The 14,757-nt window shown below is 47.9% G+C and overlaps 1 protein-coding gene across 2 annotated transcripts in view; it reads left to right on the forward strand.

Annotated features, from left to right (window-relative positions):
- AIDA (axin interactor, dorsalization associated) overlaps nt 1–11,442 on the forward strand; it is a 77,062-nt gene extending 65,620 nt beyond the window's left edge. For both annotated transcript variants that reach the window (XM_063919037.1, XM_063919038.1), the window contains 2 exons: nt 8,166–8,283; nt 9,567–11,442. In XM_063919037.1, the coding sequence (XP_063775107.1) occupies nt 8,166–8,283; nt 9,567–9,663 (215 nt within the window). In that variant the 3' untranslated portion in view covers nt 9,664–11,442. The remainder of the gene's footprint in view (nt 1–8,165; nt 8,284–9,566) is intronic.
- The last annotated feature ends 3,315 nt before the right edge of the window (nt 11,443–14,757 follow it).

The raw sequence follows: 14,757 nt of genomic DNA on the forward strand, positions 1-14,757 counted from the left end.
CTGAGGTTCCTGTCAGAAAGTATATTTGTTAGGTTTTTTATGTTCAGGGAGCCTGCTGGCAACAGACTCCCTGCATCGAGGGACTGAGGAGAGAGAAGCAGACCTACTTCTGTGAGTTTCAAGGCTCTATTTCTTAGGCTACTGGACACCATTAGCTCCAGAGGGATTGGTACGCAGGTCTCACCCTCGACGTCCGTCCCAGAGCCGCGCCGCCGTCCTCCTCGCAGAGCCGGAAGATAGAAGCCGGGTGAGTATGAGAAGAAAAGAAAACTTCAGAGGCGGCAGAAGACTTCAGATCTTCACTGAGGTAACGCACAGCAGTAAAGCTGACCGCCATTGCTCCCATACACCTCACACACCTCGGTCATTGTAAGGGTGCAGGGCGCAGGGGGGGCGCCCTGGGCAGCAATATAAACCTCTCCTGTGGCATATGTGCATATATATGTGTGTGTGTGTGTGTGTGTGTGTGTGTGTGTATACACACACACACACACACACACACACACACACACACACACACACACACACACACACACGTACAGATGGGCACTGTACATGTATATAACAGAGCCCCCGCCAGTTTTCAGGAATTTTGAGCGGGACAGAAGCCCGCCGCCGAGGGGACAGGGCTTCTCCCTCTGCACTCACTAGCGCCATTTTTCTCCACAGCACAGCGCTGAGAGGAAGCTCCCCGGACTCTCCCCTGCTAATACACGGTGATAGAGGGGTTTTAAGAGGGGGGGGGGGCACAAATTTGGCGGATGTAAAGTATAAACAGCGCTACTGGATAAACATTTAGTGTTTTTTTTTCCAGGGTCATATAGCGCTGGGGTGTGTGCTGGCATACTCTCTCTCTGTCTCTCCAAAGGTCCTGGTGGGGAAACTGTCTTCAGATAAGAGGTTCCCTGTGTGTGTGGTGTGTCGGTACGCGTGTGTTGACATGTCTGAGGTAGAAGGCTCACCTAGGGAGGAGGGGGAGCGTATGAATGTGGGGTCTCCGTCGGCGGTGCAGACACCTGACTGGATGGATATGTGGAATGTTTTAAGTGCTAATGTAAATTTATTGCACAAAAGATTAGACAAAGCTGAAGCTAAGGAACAGTCAGGGAGTGAACCCATGTCTGTCCCTATGTCGCCGGGACCTTCAGGGTCTCAGAAGCGCCCACTATCCCAGATAGGAGACACAGATACCGACACTGATTCGGACTCCAGTGTCGACTACGATGATGCAAAGTTACAGCCAAAAATGGCTAAATGTATTCGATATATTATTATTATTGCAATTAAAGAAGTGTTGCATATCACAGAGGAACCCCCTGTCCCTGACACAAGGGTACACATGTACAAGGGAGAGAAGCCTGAGGTAACTTTTCCCTCCTCACATGAGTTGACCGAATTTTGTGAAAAAGCGTGGGAATCTCTAGACAAAAAACTGCAGATTCCCAAAAGGATTCTTATGGCGTATCCTTTCCCGCCAACGGACAGTATACGGTGGGAATCCTCCCCTAAGGTGGACAAAGCGTTGACACGCTTGTCAAAAAAGATAGCGCTGCCATCCCAAGATACGGCTACCCTCAAGGATCCTGCTGACCGCAAGCAGGAGGTTACCTTGAAGTCCATTTACACACATTCTGGTACATTACTCAGACCGGCAATTGCGTCGGCCTGGGTTTGTAGCGCTGTAGCAGCATGGACAGATTCCTTATCAGCGGAAATTGAGACCCTAGAAAAGGATACCATTTTATTGACCCTAGGCCATATAAAGGATGCTGTCTTATATATGAGAGATGCTCAAAGAGACATTAGTCTACTGGGTTCCAGAATAAACGCTATGTCAATTTCTGCTAGACGAGTCCTCTGGACCCGGCAGTGATGCCGACTCAAAAAGACATATGGAGGTCTTACCTTACAAGGGTGAGGAATTGTTTGGGGAAGGTCTCTCGGACCTGGTCTCCACAGCTACGGCAGGTAAATCGAATTTTTTGCCTTATGTTCCCTCACAACCTAAGAAAGCGCCACATTATCAAATGCAGTCCTTTCGTTCAAATAAAAGCAAAAGAGTGCGTGGATCGTCCTTTCTTGCCAGAGGTAAGGGCAGAGGAAAAAAGCTGCACAGCTAGTTCCCAGGAACAGAAGTCCTCCCCGGCCTCTGCAAAATCCACCGCATGACGCTGGGGCTCCGCTGAGGGAGTCCGCCCCAGTGGGGGCACGTCTTCGACTTTTCAGCCACATCTGGGTTCACTCACAGGTGGATCCCTGGGCAATAGAAATTGTTTCTCAGGGATACAAGCTGGAATTCGAAGAGGTGCCTCCTCGCCGGTTTTTCAAATCGGCTCTACCGACTTCTCCCCTAGAAAGGGAGATAGTGTTAAATGCTATTCACAAATTGTGTCTTCAACAAGTGGTGGTCGAAGTTCCCCTGCTTCAGAGAGGGAAGGGATACTACTCAACCCTGTTTGTAGTTCCGAAACCGGACGGTTCGGTCAGACCCATATTGAATTTAAAATCCCTGAACCTATACTTAAAACGGTTGAAGTTCAAGATGGAATCGCTCAGAGCGGTCATCGCCAGCCTGGAAGGGGGGGATTTTATGGTATCTCTGGACATAAAGGATGCATACCTGCATGTTCCCATATATCCTCCTCATCAGGCGTATCTGAGATTTGCGGTACAGGATTGTCATTACCAATTTCAGACGTTGCCGTTTGGTCTTTCCACGGCCCCGAGGATTTTCACCAAGGTAATGGCGGAAATGATGGTGCTCCTGCGCAAGCAGGGTGTCACAATTATCCCATACTTGGACGATCTCCTCATAAAGGCGAGATCACGAGAGAAGTTACTGAACAGAGGGTCACTTTCATTGAAGGTGTTACAGCAACACGGCTGGATTCTCAATATCCCGAAGTCGCAGCTGGTTCCTATGACTCGTCTGACCTTCTTGGGCATGATTCTGGACACAGACCAGAAAAGGGTTTTTCTTCCGATAGAAAAAGCTCAGGAACTCATGACTCTAGTCAAGAACCTATTGAAGCCAAAACAAGTGTCTGTGCATCATTGCACTCAAGTCCTGGGAAAAATGGTGGCAACATACGAAGCCATTCCCTTCGGCAGGTTCCATGCAAGGACTTTCCAATGGGACCTATTGGACAAGTGGTCTGGGTCACATCTACAAATTCATCAGCTGATCACCCTGTCCCCCAGGGCCAGGGTATCTCTCCTGTGGTGGCTGCAGAGTGCTCACCTTTTGGAAGGCCGCAGGTTCGGCATTCAGGATTGGATCCTGGTGACCACGGACGCGAGCATCAGAGGGTGGGGAGCAGTCACACAGGGAAGAAATTTCCAAGGACTTTGGACAAGTCAAGAGACTTGTCTTCACATCAACATCCTGGAACTGAGGGCCATATACAACGCCCTACGTCAAGCGGAGAACTTACTTCGCGACCAACCAGTTCTGATCCAGTCAAACAACATCACCGCAGTGGCTCATGTAAACCGCCAAGGCGGCACAAGGAGCAGAGTGGCTATGGCGGAAGCCACCAGGATTCTTCGCTGGGCGGAAAATCATGTAAGCGCACTGTCAGCAGTGTTCATTCCGGGAGTGGACAACTGGGTAGCAGACTTCCTCAGCAGACACGACCTGCATCCAGGGGAGTGGGGACTTCATCGGGAAGTCTTCGCACAGATTGCAAGTCAGTGGGGACTGCACCAGATAGACATGATGGCGTCCCGCCTCAACAAAAAGCTACAGAGGTATTGCGCCAAATCAAAAGACCCTCCAGGCGGTAGCAGTAGACGCCCTAGTGACACCGTGGGTGTTCCAGTCGGTCTGTGTTTCCTCCTCTTCCTCTCATACCAAAGGTGTTGAGAATAATAAGAAAAAGAGGAGTGAGAACAATTCTCATTGTTCCAGATTGGCCACGAATCCGGATCTGCTGGAAATACTCACAGAAGATCCGTGGCCTCTTCCTCTAAGACAGGACCTGTTACAACAGGGGCCATGTCTGTTCAAAGACTTAACGCGGCTGCGTTTGACGGCATGGCGGTTGAACGCCGGATCCTAGCGGAAAAGGGAACTCCGGATGAGGTCATTCCTACTCTGATAAAGGCTAGGAAAGACGTGACAGCGAAACATTATCACCGGATATGGCGAAAATATGTTTCTTGGTGTGAGGCCAGGAATGCTCCTACGGAAGAATTCCATCAGGGCCGTTTCCTTCACTTCCTACAGACTGGAGTGAATTTGGGCCTAAAATTAGGCTCCATTAAGGTTCAGATTTCGGCCTTATCCATTTTCTTTCAAAAAGAATTGGCTTCTCTCCCAGAAGTACAGACTTTTGTGAAGGGAGTGCTGAATATTCAGCCTCCTTTTATACCTCCGGTGGCGCCTTGGGACCTTAACGTGGTGTTGAGTTTCATTAAGTCGCACTGGTTTGAACCACTTCAAACGGTGGAGTTAAAATATCTCACTTGGAAGGTGGTCATGTTATTAGCCTTGGCTTCGGCTAGGCGAGTGTCGGAATTGGCGGCTTTGTCTCATAAAAGCCCCCATCAGGTTTTCCATATGGATAGGGCGGAATTGCGGACCCGTCCTCAATTCTTGCCTAAGGTGGTGTCATCTTTTCATATGAACCAACCTATTGTGGTGCCTGTGGCTACACGAGATTTGGAGGATTCCGAGTCCCTTGATGTAGTCAGGGCTTTGAAAATTTATGTGGCCAGAACGGCTAGAGTCAGGAAAACAGAAGCACTGTTTGTCCTATATGCAGCCAACAAGGTTGGCGCCCCTGCTTCGAAGCAGACTATTGCTCACTGGATCTGTAACACGATTCAGCAGGCGCATTCTACGGCTGGATTGCCGTTACCAAAATCGGTCAAGGCCCATTCCACTAGGAAGGTGGGCTCGTCTTGGGCGGCTGCCCGAGGGGTCTCTGCACTACAACTGTGCCGAGCGGCTACTTGGTCGGGTTCAAACACCTTTGCAAAGTTCTATAAGTTTGATACCCTGGCTGAGGAGGACCTAAGGTTTGCTCATTCGGTGCTGCAGAGTCATCCGCACTCTCCCGCCCGTTTGGGAGCTTTGGTATAATCCCCATGGTCCTTATGGAGTCCCCAGCATCCTCTAGGACGTTAGAGAAAATAAGCTTTTAAACCTACCGGTAAATCTTTTTCTCGTAGTCCGTAGAGGATGCTGGGCACCCGTCCCAAGTGCGGACTACTTCTGCGAGACTTGTATATAGTTTTGCTTACATAAGGGTTATGTTATAGTTTCATCAGATTGGACTGATGCTACGTTGTTTTTTCATACTGTTAACTGTTTAATAGATACCACAAGTTATACGGTGTGATTGGTGTGGCTGGTATGAATCTTGCCCTTGGATTAACAAAAATCCTTTCCTCGTACTGTCCGTCTCCTCTGGGCACAGTTTCTCTAACTGAGGTCTGGAGGAGGGGCATAGAGGGAGGAGCCAGTGCACACCCATACCTAAAGTCTTTCTTAAAGTGCCCATGTCTTCTGTGGAGCCAGTCTATCCCCATGGTCCTTACGGAGTCCCCAGCATCCTCTACGGACTACGAGAAAAAGATTTACCGGTAGGTTTAAAATTTTATTTATCCTTTGTCACCTGAAATAGTGACTCCTAGATCCCTTTCCTACTCGGTAGTTCCCAGTATAGTGCCATTAATACTATATTCATCCTTTATGTCACCTGAGATAGTGACTCCTAGATCCCTTTCCTCCTCAGTAGTTCCCAGTATAGTGCCATTAATACTATATTTATCCTTTGTCACCTGAAATAGTGACTCCTAGATCCCTTTCCTCCTCAGTTTCCATTATAGTACCCTTGATACTATATTTAGCCTTTGGGTTTTTGAGACCCAAAATCTAAATTTTATAATCTAAAAATATATACAATTGGAAATTGATGCGTTTTGGTGGTAAACTTAAGTTCTGGCAGTGAGCAGCTGGGTCACTTCTTGCGGCCGGTACGTGTGACCGCACAATATCCAATTACTGTCATCTTGTGAGCCTTTTACAACATGCTAATGATGGGATAATTGTTGGAACCACACAAACCTGTCCGGTTCATGAATATCTCGTCTTGTGTGACCATGATTATAACCACTGGTGGGATTGTCAGGTGTCTGCTGCATTGAGCCTTGCAGCTTCCATGTGGCCGTGGGGCTCTGGTAATGCTTCCTTGCCGCATTATCAGAGCCAGCTCCCTAAGGCAGTAAAGCTGTGCACCGCAGCTGGGAAGGAGTAAAGGATACTTGGGTAAATGAAGACGACCTTTAGGAGAGTTGGTGCTATGCGGGTGTTGTCAGACTGCTATTCACAATGCAGCATAATGGGCCGTTTGGGGACACTGGCCCATCTGTGTCTTTTGGGTCACCCTCCATGGAGGAAATGGCCTAGCACACCCATCATCGCTGACACCCTTGCCTCTGCTGCCTGTGAGTGTCTACTCAAACCTGGGACCCTACTCTAACATTCTCTCTAAAGATGCCTTCCTTCTGCTGGGCACCAATAGAGGAAATCCCGCTTCCTCTCTGATTCTCTCTTCCTACAGCTCTGCCCTGTCACTTGCCAAACAATCCAACTCTGACCTCTCGCCAACCATCCAGCTCTTGCAGCCTCTTCTCTGAGTGCTTCCCTAATCTTACTATCGCTAAAACCTGAAGTTATCGTCTTCCCTCCCACCAAGCTCCCCTCTGCTCTGTCCTCCAAGCCTGCTACCTGGCTGTTATCCTTGTCTCTGCCCTCTCTTTAATCCCCACCATGTTCAGTCCTTTTCCAGAGCTTGCTGCTTCCACAGGGTCAGGCCCTTTCTTATCCTGGAAGATACTAAAACTTATTACTCCTGCACCACTCGCCTTGATTACTGCAACCTTTTCATCACAGACCAAGCGATCTCTCTCCTCGCTAGTTTTCAGTCCTCAACACTACTGCTACCTGGTATTGCGCTAATAGTTCCACAACACATTCAGACTCCTCTACTCTCCCCTTCCAAGCCCTCAGCCTCTCTCCTCCTACCTTGTTTCCCCATAGAGTCCTTCCTGTCCAATTACGTACGTTTGGTGAGGAAGATGAGCCGGGCAGCAGCATTGAGGATAGATTGGAGTGGAGAGAGGTATTTGTCAGGAATGCCAGATAGGAGGAGATTACAGTAGTCCAGTCTGGAGATGACCAGTGCGTGGATAATGGTCTTGGTGGCATCTTGGGTGAGAAAGGGTCTGATCCTGGAAATATTTGTGAGATGGAAATGGCAGGTTTTTGAGAGGTGCTGAATGTGTGGTTTGAAGGAGAGGGAGGAGTCACGGATTACTGCAAGACTGCGCACTTGGGGGATAGAGGAGATAGTCGGTGCCATCAATAGATAAGATTGTGGGAGGTGAGGTTGTGCGGGACGGTAGGAAGATGATCAGCTCAGTCTTAGACATGGTAAGTTTAAGAAAGCGCTGAGACATCCAGGAGGAGATAGCAGAGAGACCGTTGGAGGTACGAGTGGGGGGAGAGGTCCGGGGAGGAGAGGTAGAGTTGAGTATCCTCATCATAGAGAGATTAGAAGTCAAATGCGCTCGCCTAAAGAGGACATAGAGAGAAAAGGAGAGTACCAAGGACAGAACCTTGGGGGGACATCTCCAGTTAGGAGGGGGGGGGGGGGGGGGGAGGGAATGTGGAGTCATGAGAGGAGATGGAGGAAGAGTGGTCAGAGAGGTAGGTGGACAGCCAGGAGAGGGCAGTATCACGCAGACCAATGGAGTGAAGGATTTGCAGGAGGAGCGGGTGGTCCACAGTGTCAAATGCAGCAGAGAGGTCAAGAAGAATAAGCAGAGAGTAGTGGCCCTTGGATTTAGCAGCAAGGAGAGGCAGTTTCAGTTGAGGGGATGGAAATGTAAGCTCCTGTGATCAGGCCCTCACTCCTGATGTCTCCTTTACATAGTTATGTGATTTGCAGGTTAACATTACATATAGATATATATATATATATATATATATATATATATATAGATTTGTAAACCTTTCTGTAACGGTCTAATGTATTTATGTAAGCTTGTACGTCTTACAGTGCTATAGAGCCCTTGTGGACCCATGTAAATATAAGTGGATAATAATCTCTCCGGCATCCCTTTGCCTCTACGTAACCCTTGTGTCTTGCTTTCAGGGGCAGCTATTTTCTTTGAGTTCAAGCACTACAAGCCGAAGAAGCGATTTACAAGTACAAAGTGTTTCGCCTTCATGGAGATGGATGAAATAAAGTCTGGCCAGATAGTGATTGAGCTGTAAGTGACACCACTTACCGATCGCTGTATTCCTAGATTGTTTATGCAGACATTGGCAGCACCCGGAGATCGGCTGATATAGAGGCGGCTGAGCCGTGTTATAACAACATGCCGCTGCGGGTAATCAGGCACTCTGCAACCCGAAAAGGGGGCATCACTGGCCAGGGTGGTGTCATCTCATTTTCATCTCTCATGGGTTGTGCCCAGCTCTTAAGGAGATGCTGGGCTGCCCCCCAAACCTTCCCCTCACTGACTAGATGCCCATGTTCATTCTCACCGGCGCTGATCGCAAACCGCAACTTTTCCCACCTGCGGGACACTGTGGCCCACGGGTGGGAATGGCAGAAGACAGGTTAAATAGATACAGAAAGTGATGGAAAAAAGTGCTACATATCTTAAACAACGCTCCCATTAAATTGGCTGCCAAAAAAGTCCTCAAAGTAACTCGTAATTTAAAAGTCAAACAAATATCCAATCAGGCTAAAACTCTACACCTGCAGTGATGAAATAAAAATCCTTAGTAGTGATATGTACCAAAACAATAGATGATTCAAGCTTGTGACAGTGTGTCTCGTTCCTTTCCTCTGCTTGTCCCACTTCACTCCCAGATATTCTAGGAGCAGTGTGGACCACCCTTTAGATTTACAATCTGTGGACAGTGGGGTCTCTGCTATCCTCTAGAAAAAACTTCAATGCTCTCCACTCCCAAGGGGGGGGGGGGGGGTAAAAGCTCCACTAGTGTAATATGTCTGGCAATTAATTTTTTTACCATATGCTTATCTGATAACTGTGTCACATGGAGGATTTGAAGGATGTAAGCAAACGCGTTTCAGCTTCTGAATTACAGTATAGGACTCCTCAGGGGAACCTGTCTCTATATGTGTCCCCAACAATATTGAATACAGGATAACGTTAACCATAGTCTTGATCTATCCCCCTTAATGGTGCCTTCTGTGCCACCACCTCTCTGATAGACTGTTGCTCAAACTCTACTTGGGTATTGGTCATAATAAGAGCCATTATGGCAGGGTCATTCTACAGAAGGGTTTCCCAGCTTGAGTCCCACCCCTAACAAGGCCTGCTTTCACCTGACCACAAGTGCAGCAGTGTGTACATCCTGTGGAGATTTTACAATGTCTGTAATGTGTGCACCTGTAGTGAGAATCTGTGCGCTGTAGCATCAGAACAAGGGGATCTATGTAATGAACACAGTAAGACCTCTGCTAATCTTACAGATGTGTCCCACCCGGGTCTCAGTGTTATCTTCTTTTATCTTGCTGCAGCTACAAGAAGCCGACAGACTTTAAAAGGAAGAAACTGCAGCTGCTAACCAAGAAGCCGCTCTATCTCCATTTACACCAGACGTTGCACAAAGACTGACTGCCCTGCTGACTTCCACCCATCGGCGCAGAAACCACTTGTGGAAGTTGTCTCGCGGCATGCTTGTGAAGTGACGAATGAAGAAGGGTCAGGTGGCTGACGCACCGCCTGCAGCATGGTGGTAACATGACAGCAATAACAGACTTACGGCAACTCCAGATCACCTGTGGAAATGTTGCAGAACTCTGCTGCCATTGAAACAGTTAAATCCGTGTATATTGGTGACCGGATCACTTCTGTATAGAGCGGACATTTCCCATTGATTTGCTGGTATGCTCCCAAAGGAGGCATGGATATATTACCCTTTATCTCATGAGTCCATAATAACGCCACGTAAATAACTGCGTCAGCGCGGCACTTGTACGGTGCATGAACCCTCCAGGCTTACAGTTTACATTTTACCTGTGCTTCCCAAATAAGCACGTTTGAGGCTCCCCCTATTGGAGACTTACCGTTGACATTTTATATATACATTCTATATTTTTTCATCCATTCATCGTTTTGTCTCACTGATCATGTATACGTTATAGAATTGTGTGAGGGAGTCTCATTTTGTATATTTTATTTGTATGCGCGATTCCCTTATCGGATAAATGAATTCAGTTTACTGGTAAAACTGAGGATGTGGGAAACGAATGATTATCCTTCATGTAATAACATTTTATACTGTATACGGTTTTGTGATACCTTATTCGGCGAGTCTGTCTTAAGTTTGTTCTGTTGAATGTTGTGTGCTCTGTGACCTCATCGTCGTAATTTAATTACTGAGCTCTGCAATTCATTTCCTTTTTTTTTCTTTTTTTTTTAATAGAACCATAACCCAGACAGGTCTATATGTGAAAGGTAGCACATCGCCTGTGTGGCGTTGAGGCAGCCGTATTGGCTGGTTTAATGTCCAGTCTATCCATTCACTAAAGACCTCAATGAATTGCTCAGGTGCGCTATGATACTTATCGGCTTTCTAACGTATGTGGGTGATTGGCATATTACTAAAACCTGGAAACAGTCCAGCCCACGCTAGCCATAAAATCCCTGAGCAGCGTTTCTAAAGCGGCGGATCACGGACATAGACGTGGGCATGCCAGGCTGTCAGTTCTGTGCTTTTCAGCAATACCTGACATCATTGTAGGCACTAGGAGAGTCATGATAGTTACATGACCGTTCCTTTCGGGCATATTGGCCTCATGATAAATATGCACGTTCCATCTTCATCCATTCTGCGTAACCGAAAAATAGCGGTAGCAACCTCAGATTTACAGCATTAATGATGACCCCTGCGGGCGGAATCTTTCACGCGTAATCAGGACCCGATACGAGTGTCGCTGCCTAGTCGGTGTGGATGGAGAACACGTTTGCGACATAAAGTTTTACTTTACTATTAACATGTAAGGTCTTATTAAACTTCTGTTTTTGTAGTCCCCGTTTGAGCCTCTGGTCATAAAGCCGATGTGACATCACTGCGTCCTTCATCAATGAATAGGCTGCGTGCAGGCGACAGATGCACTTTAATCAGATCTCGTGCTTGGTGCACCATTCTACCTCTGGCGTGTCTCTGCTAGTAGGAGAGGGTCGGCTGCGTTGTTCTTAATACACGTGAAAAACTTTTTTGGGGGTAATCCCTAATTATAAATGACCATATTTTGTTTCTTAAAGGAAAAATTTGTGTTTTATTCCCATAACTACATGAAATTCCTCCCCCGTGCGTCATCCTTTCATCAGAGCCAGATACAACGATCGCAGCCAGGGGTTTGTAATATTAAACAGACTTTCTTTACACAATGAGTGAAAATGTGTTTTTATTCGGTGTAAAACAGCTGGGGTTATTCCTGGCCCCAAACAGGGGAATTGGAGTCTGTACAGACTATCTTCATGTCTTTTCTCTATCGTCCTAAGTGGATGCTGGGGTTCCTGAAAGGACCATGGGGAATAGCGGCTCCGCAGGAGACAGGGCACAAAAGTAAAGCTTTTACAGGTCAGGTGGTGTGTACTGGCTCCTCCCCCTATGACCCTCCTCCAGACTCCAGTTAGATTTTTGTGCCCGGCCGAGAAGGGTGCAATTCTAGGTGGCTCTCATAAAGAGCTGCTTAGAGAGTTTAGCTTAGGTTTTTTATTTTACAGTGATTCCTGCTGGCAACAGGATCACTGCAACGAGGGACAGAGGGGAGAAGAAGTGAACTCACCTGCGTGCAGGATGGATTGGCTTCTTGGCTACTGGACATGAAGCTCCAGAGGGACGATCACAGGTACAGCCTGGATGGTCACCGGAGCCACGCCGCCGGCCCCCTCACAGATGCTGAAGCAAGAAGAGGTCCAGAATCGGCGGCTGAAGACTCCTGCAGTCTTCTTAAGGTAGCGCACAGCACTGCAGCTGTGCGCCATTTTCCCCTCAGCACACTTCACACGGCAGTCACTGAGGGTGCAGGGCGCTGGAAGGGGGGCGCCCTGGGAGGCAAATGAAAACCTTTAAAAAGGCTAAAAATACCTCACATATAGCCCCAGAGGCTATATGGAGATATTTACCCCTGCCTAAATGTACTAAATAGCGGGAGACGAGCCCGCCGAAAAAGGGGCGGGGCCTATCTCCTCAGCACACGGCGCCATTTTCTGTCACAGCTCCGCTGGTCAGGAAGGCTCCCAGGTCTCTCCCCTGCACTGCACTACAGAAACAGGGTATAACAGAGAGGGGGGGCAAAATAAATGGCAATATATTAATATAAAAGCAGCTATAAGGGAGCACTTAATCATAAGGCTATCCCTGTCATATATAGCGCTTTTTGGTGTGTGCTGGCAGACTCTCCCTCTGTCTCCCCAAAGGGCTAGTGGGTCCTGTCTTCGTATAGAGCATTCCCTGTGTGTCTGCTGTGTGTCGGTACGTATGTGTCGACATGTATGAGGACGTTATTGGTGTGGAGGCGGAGCAATTGCCAAATATGAGGATGTCACCTCCTAGGGGGTCGACACCAGAATGGATGCCTTTATTTGTGGAATTACGGGATAGCGTCAACTCGCTTAAGCAGTCGTTTGCCGACATGAGGCGGCCGGACACTCAATTAGTGCCTGTCCAGGCGCCTCAAACACCGTCAGGGGCTGTAAAACGCCCCTTGCCTCAGTCGGTCGACACAGACCCAGACACAGGCACTGATTCCGGTGGTGAAGGTGACGAATCAACCGTATTTTCCAGTAGGGCCACACGTTATATGATTTTGGCAATAAAGGAGATGTTACATTTAGCTGATACTACAGGTACCACTAAACAGGGTATTATGTGGGGTGTGAAAAAACTACCAGTAGTTTTTACCGAATCAGAAGAATTAAATGACGTGTGTGATGAAGCGTGGGGTGCCCCGATAAAAAAACTGCTAATTTCAAAGAAGTTATTGGCTTTATACCCTTTCCCGCCAGAGGTTAGGGAGCGCTGGGAAACACCTCCTAGGGTGGACAAAGCGCTAACACGCTTATCAAAACAAGTGGCGTTACCCTCTCCTGAGACGGCCGCACTTAAAGATCCATCAGATAGGAGGATGGAAAATATCCAAAAAGGTATATACACACATGCAGGTGTTATACTACGACCAGCTATTGCGACTGCCTGGATGTGCAGTGCTGGGGTAGTTTGGTCAGAGTCCCTGATCGAAAATATTGATACCCTGGACAGGGACAATATTTTACTGTCGTTAGAACAAATAAAGGATGCATTTCTTTATATGCGTGATGCACAGAGAGATATCTGCACACTGGCATCACGGGTGAGTGCTATGTCCATTTCGGCCAGAAGAGCTTTATGGACACGACAGTGGACAGGCGATGCGTAGAGGAGTTATTTGGGGTCGGTCTATCGGATTTGGTGGCCACGGCTACGGCCGGGAAATCCACCTTTCTACCTCAAGTCACTCCCCAACAGAAAAAGGCACCGACCTTTCAACCGCAGCCCTTTCGTTCCTTTAAAAATAAGAGAGCAAAGGGCTATTCATATCTGCCACGAGGCAGAGGACGAGGGAAGAGACAGCAACAGGCAGCTCCTTCCCAGGAACAGAAGCCCTCCCCGGCTTCTACAAAAGCCTCAGCATGACGCTGGGGCTTCGCAAGCGGACTCGGGGGCGGTAGGCGGTCGTCTCAAGAATTACAGCGCGCAGTGGGCTCACTCGCAGGTAAATCCCTGGATCCTGCAGATAATATCTCAGGGGTACAGGTTGAAATTAGAGACAGAGCCACCTCGCCGTTTCCTGAAGTCTGCTTTACCAACGTCCCCCTCAGAAAGGGAGACGGTTTTGGAAGCCATTCACAAGCTGTATTCTCAGCAGGTGATAGTCAAGGTACCTCTTCTACAACAAGGGAAGGGGTATTATTCCACTCTTTTTGTGGTACCGAAGCCGGATGGCTCGGTAAGGCCTATTCTAAATCTGAAGTCCTTGAACCTGTACATAAAGAAGTTCAAGTTCAAGATGGAGTCACTCAGAGCAGTGATAGCGAACCTGGAAGAAGGGGACTTTATGGTATCCTTGGACATCAAGGATGCGTATCTCCACGTTCCAATTACCCCTCACACCAGGGGTACCTCAGGTTCGTTGTACAAAACTGTCACTATCAGTTTCAGACGCTGCCGTTTGGTTTGTCCACGGCACCTCGGGTCTTTACAAAGGTAATGGCCGAGATAATATTTCTTCTTCGAAGAAAAGGCGTATTAATTATCCCATACTTGGACGATCTCCTAATAAGGGCAAGGTCCAGAGAACAGCTAGAGATGGGTTTAGCACTATCTCAAGAGGTGCTAAAGCAGCACGGATGGATTCTGAATATTCCAAAATCCCAATTAATGCCGACAACTCGTCTGCTGTTCCTGGGGATGATTCTGGACACAGTTCAGAAAAAGGTTTTTCTTCCCGAAGAAAAAGCCAAGGAGTTATCTGACCTGGTCAGGAACCTCCTAAAACCAGGAAAGGTGTCTGTACATCAATGCACAAGAGTCCTGGGAAAAAATGGTAGCTTCTTACGAAGCAATCCCTTTCGGCAGATTCCATGCAAAGGGATCTGTTGGACAAATGGTCAGGGTCGCATCTTCAGATGCACCTGCGGATAACCCTGTCGCCGAGGACA

The sequence above is a fragment of the Pseudophryne corroboree genome, chromosome 4 (assembly GCF_028390025.1).
Source record: "Pseudophryne corroboree isolate aPseCor3 chromosome 4, aPseCor3.hap2, whole genome shotgun sequence".
NCBI lineage: Eukaryota > Metazoa > Chordata > Amphibia > Anura > Myobatrachidae > Pseudophryne > Pseudophryne corroboree.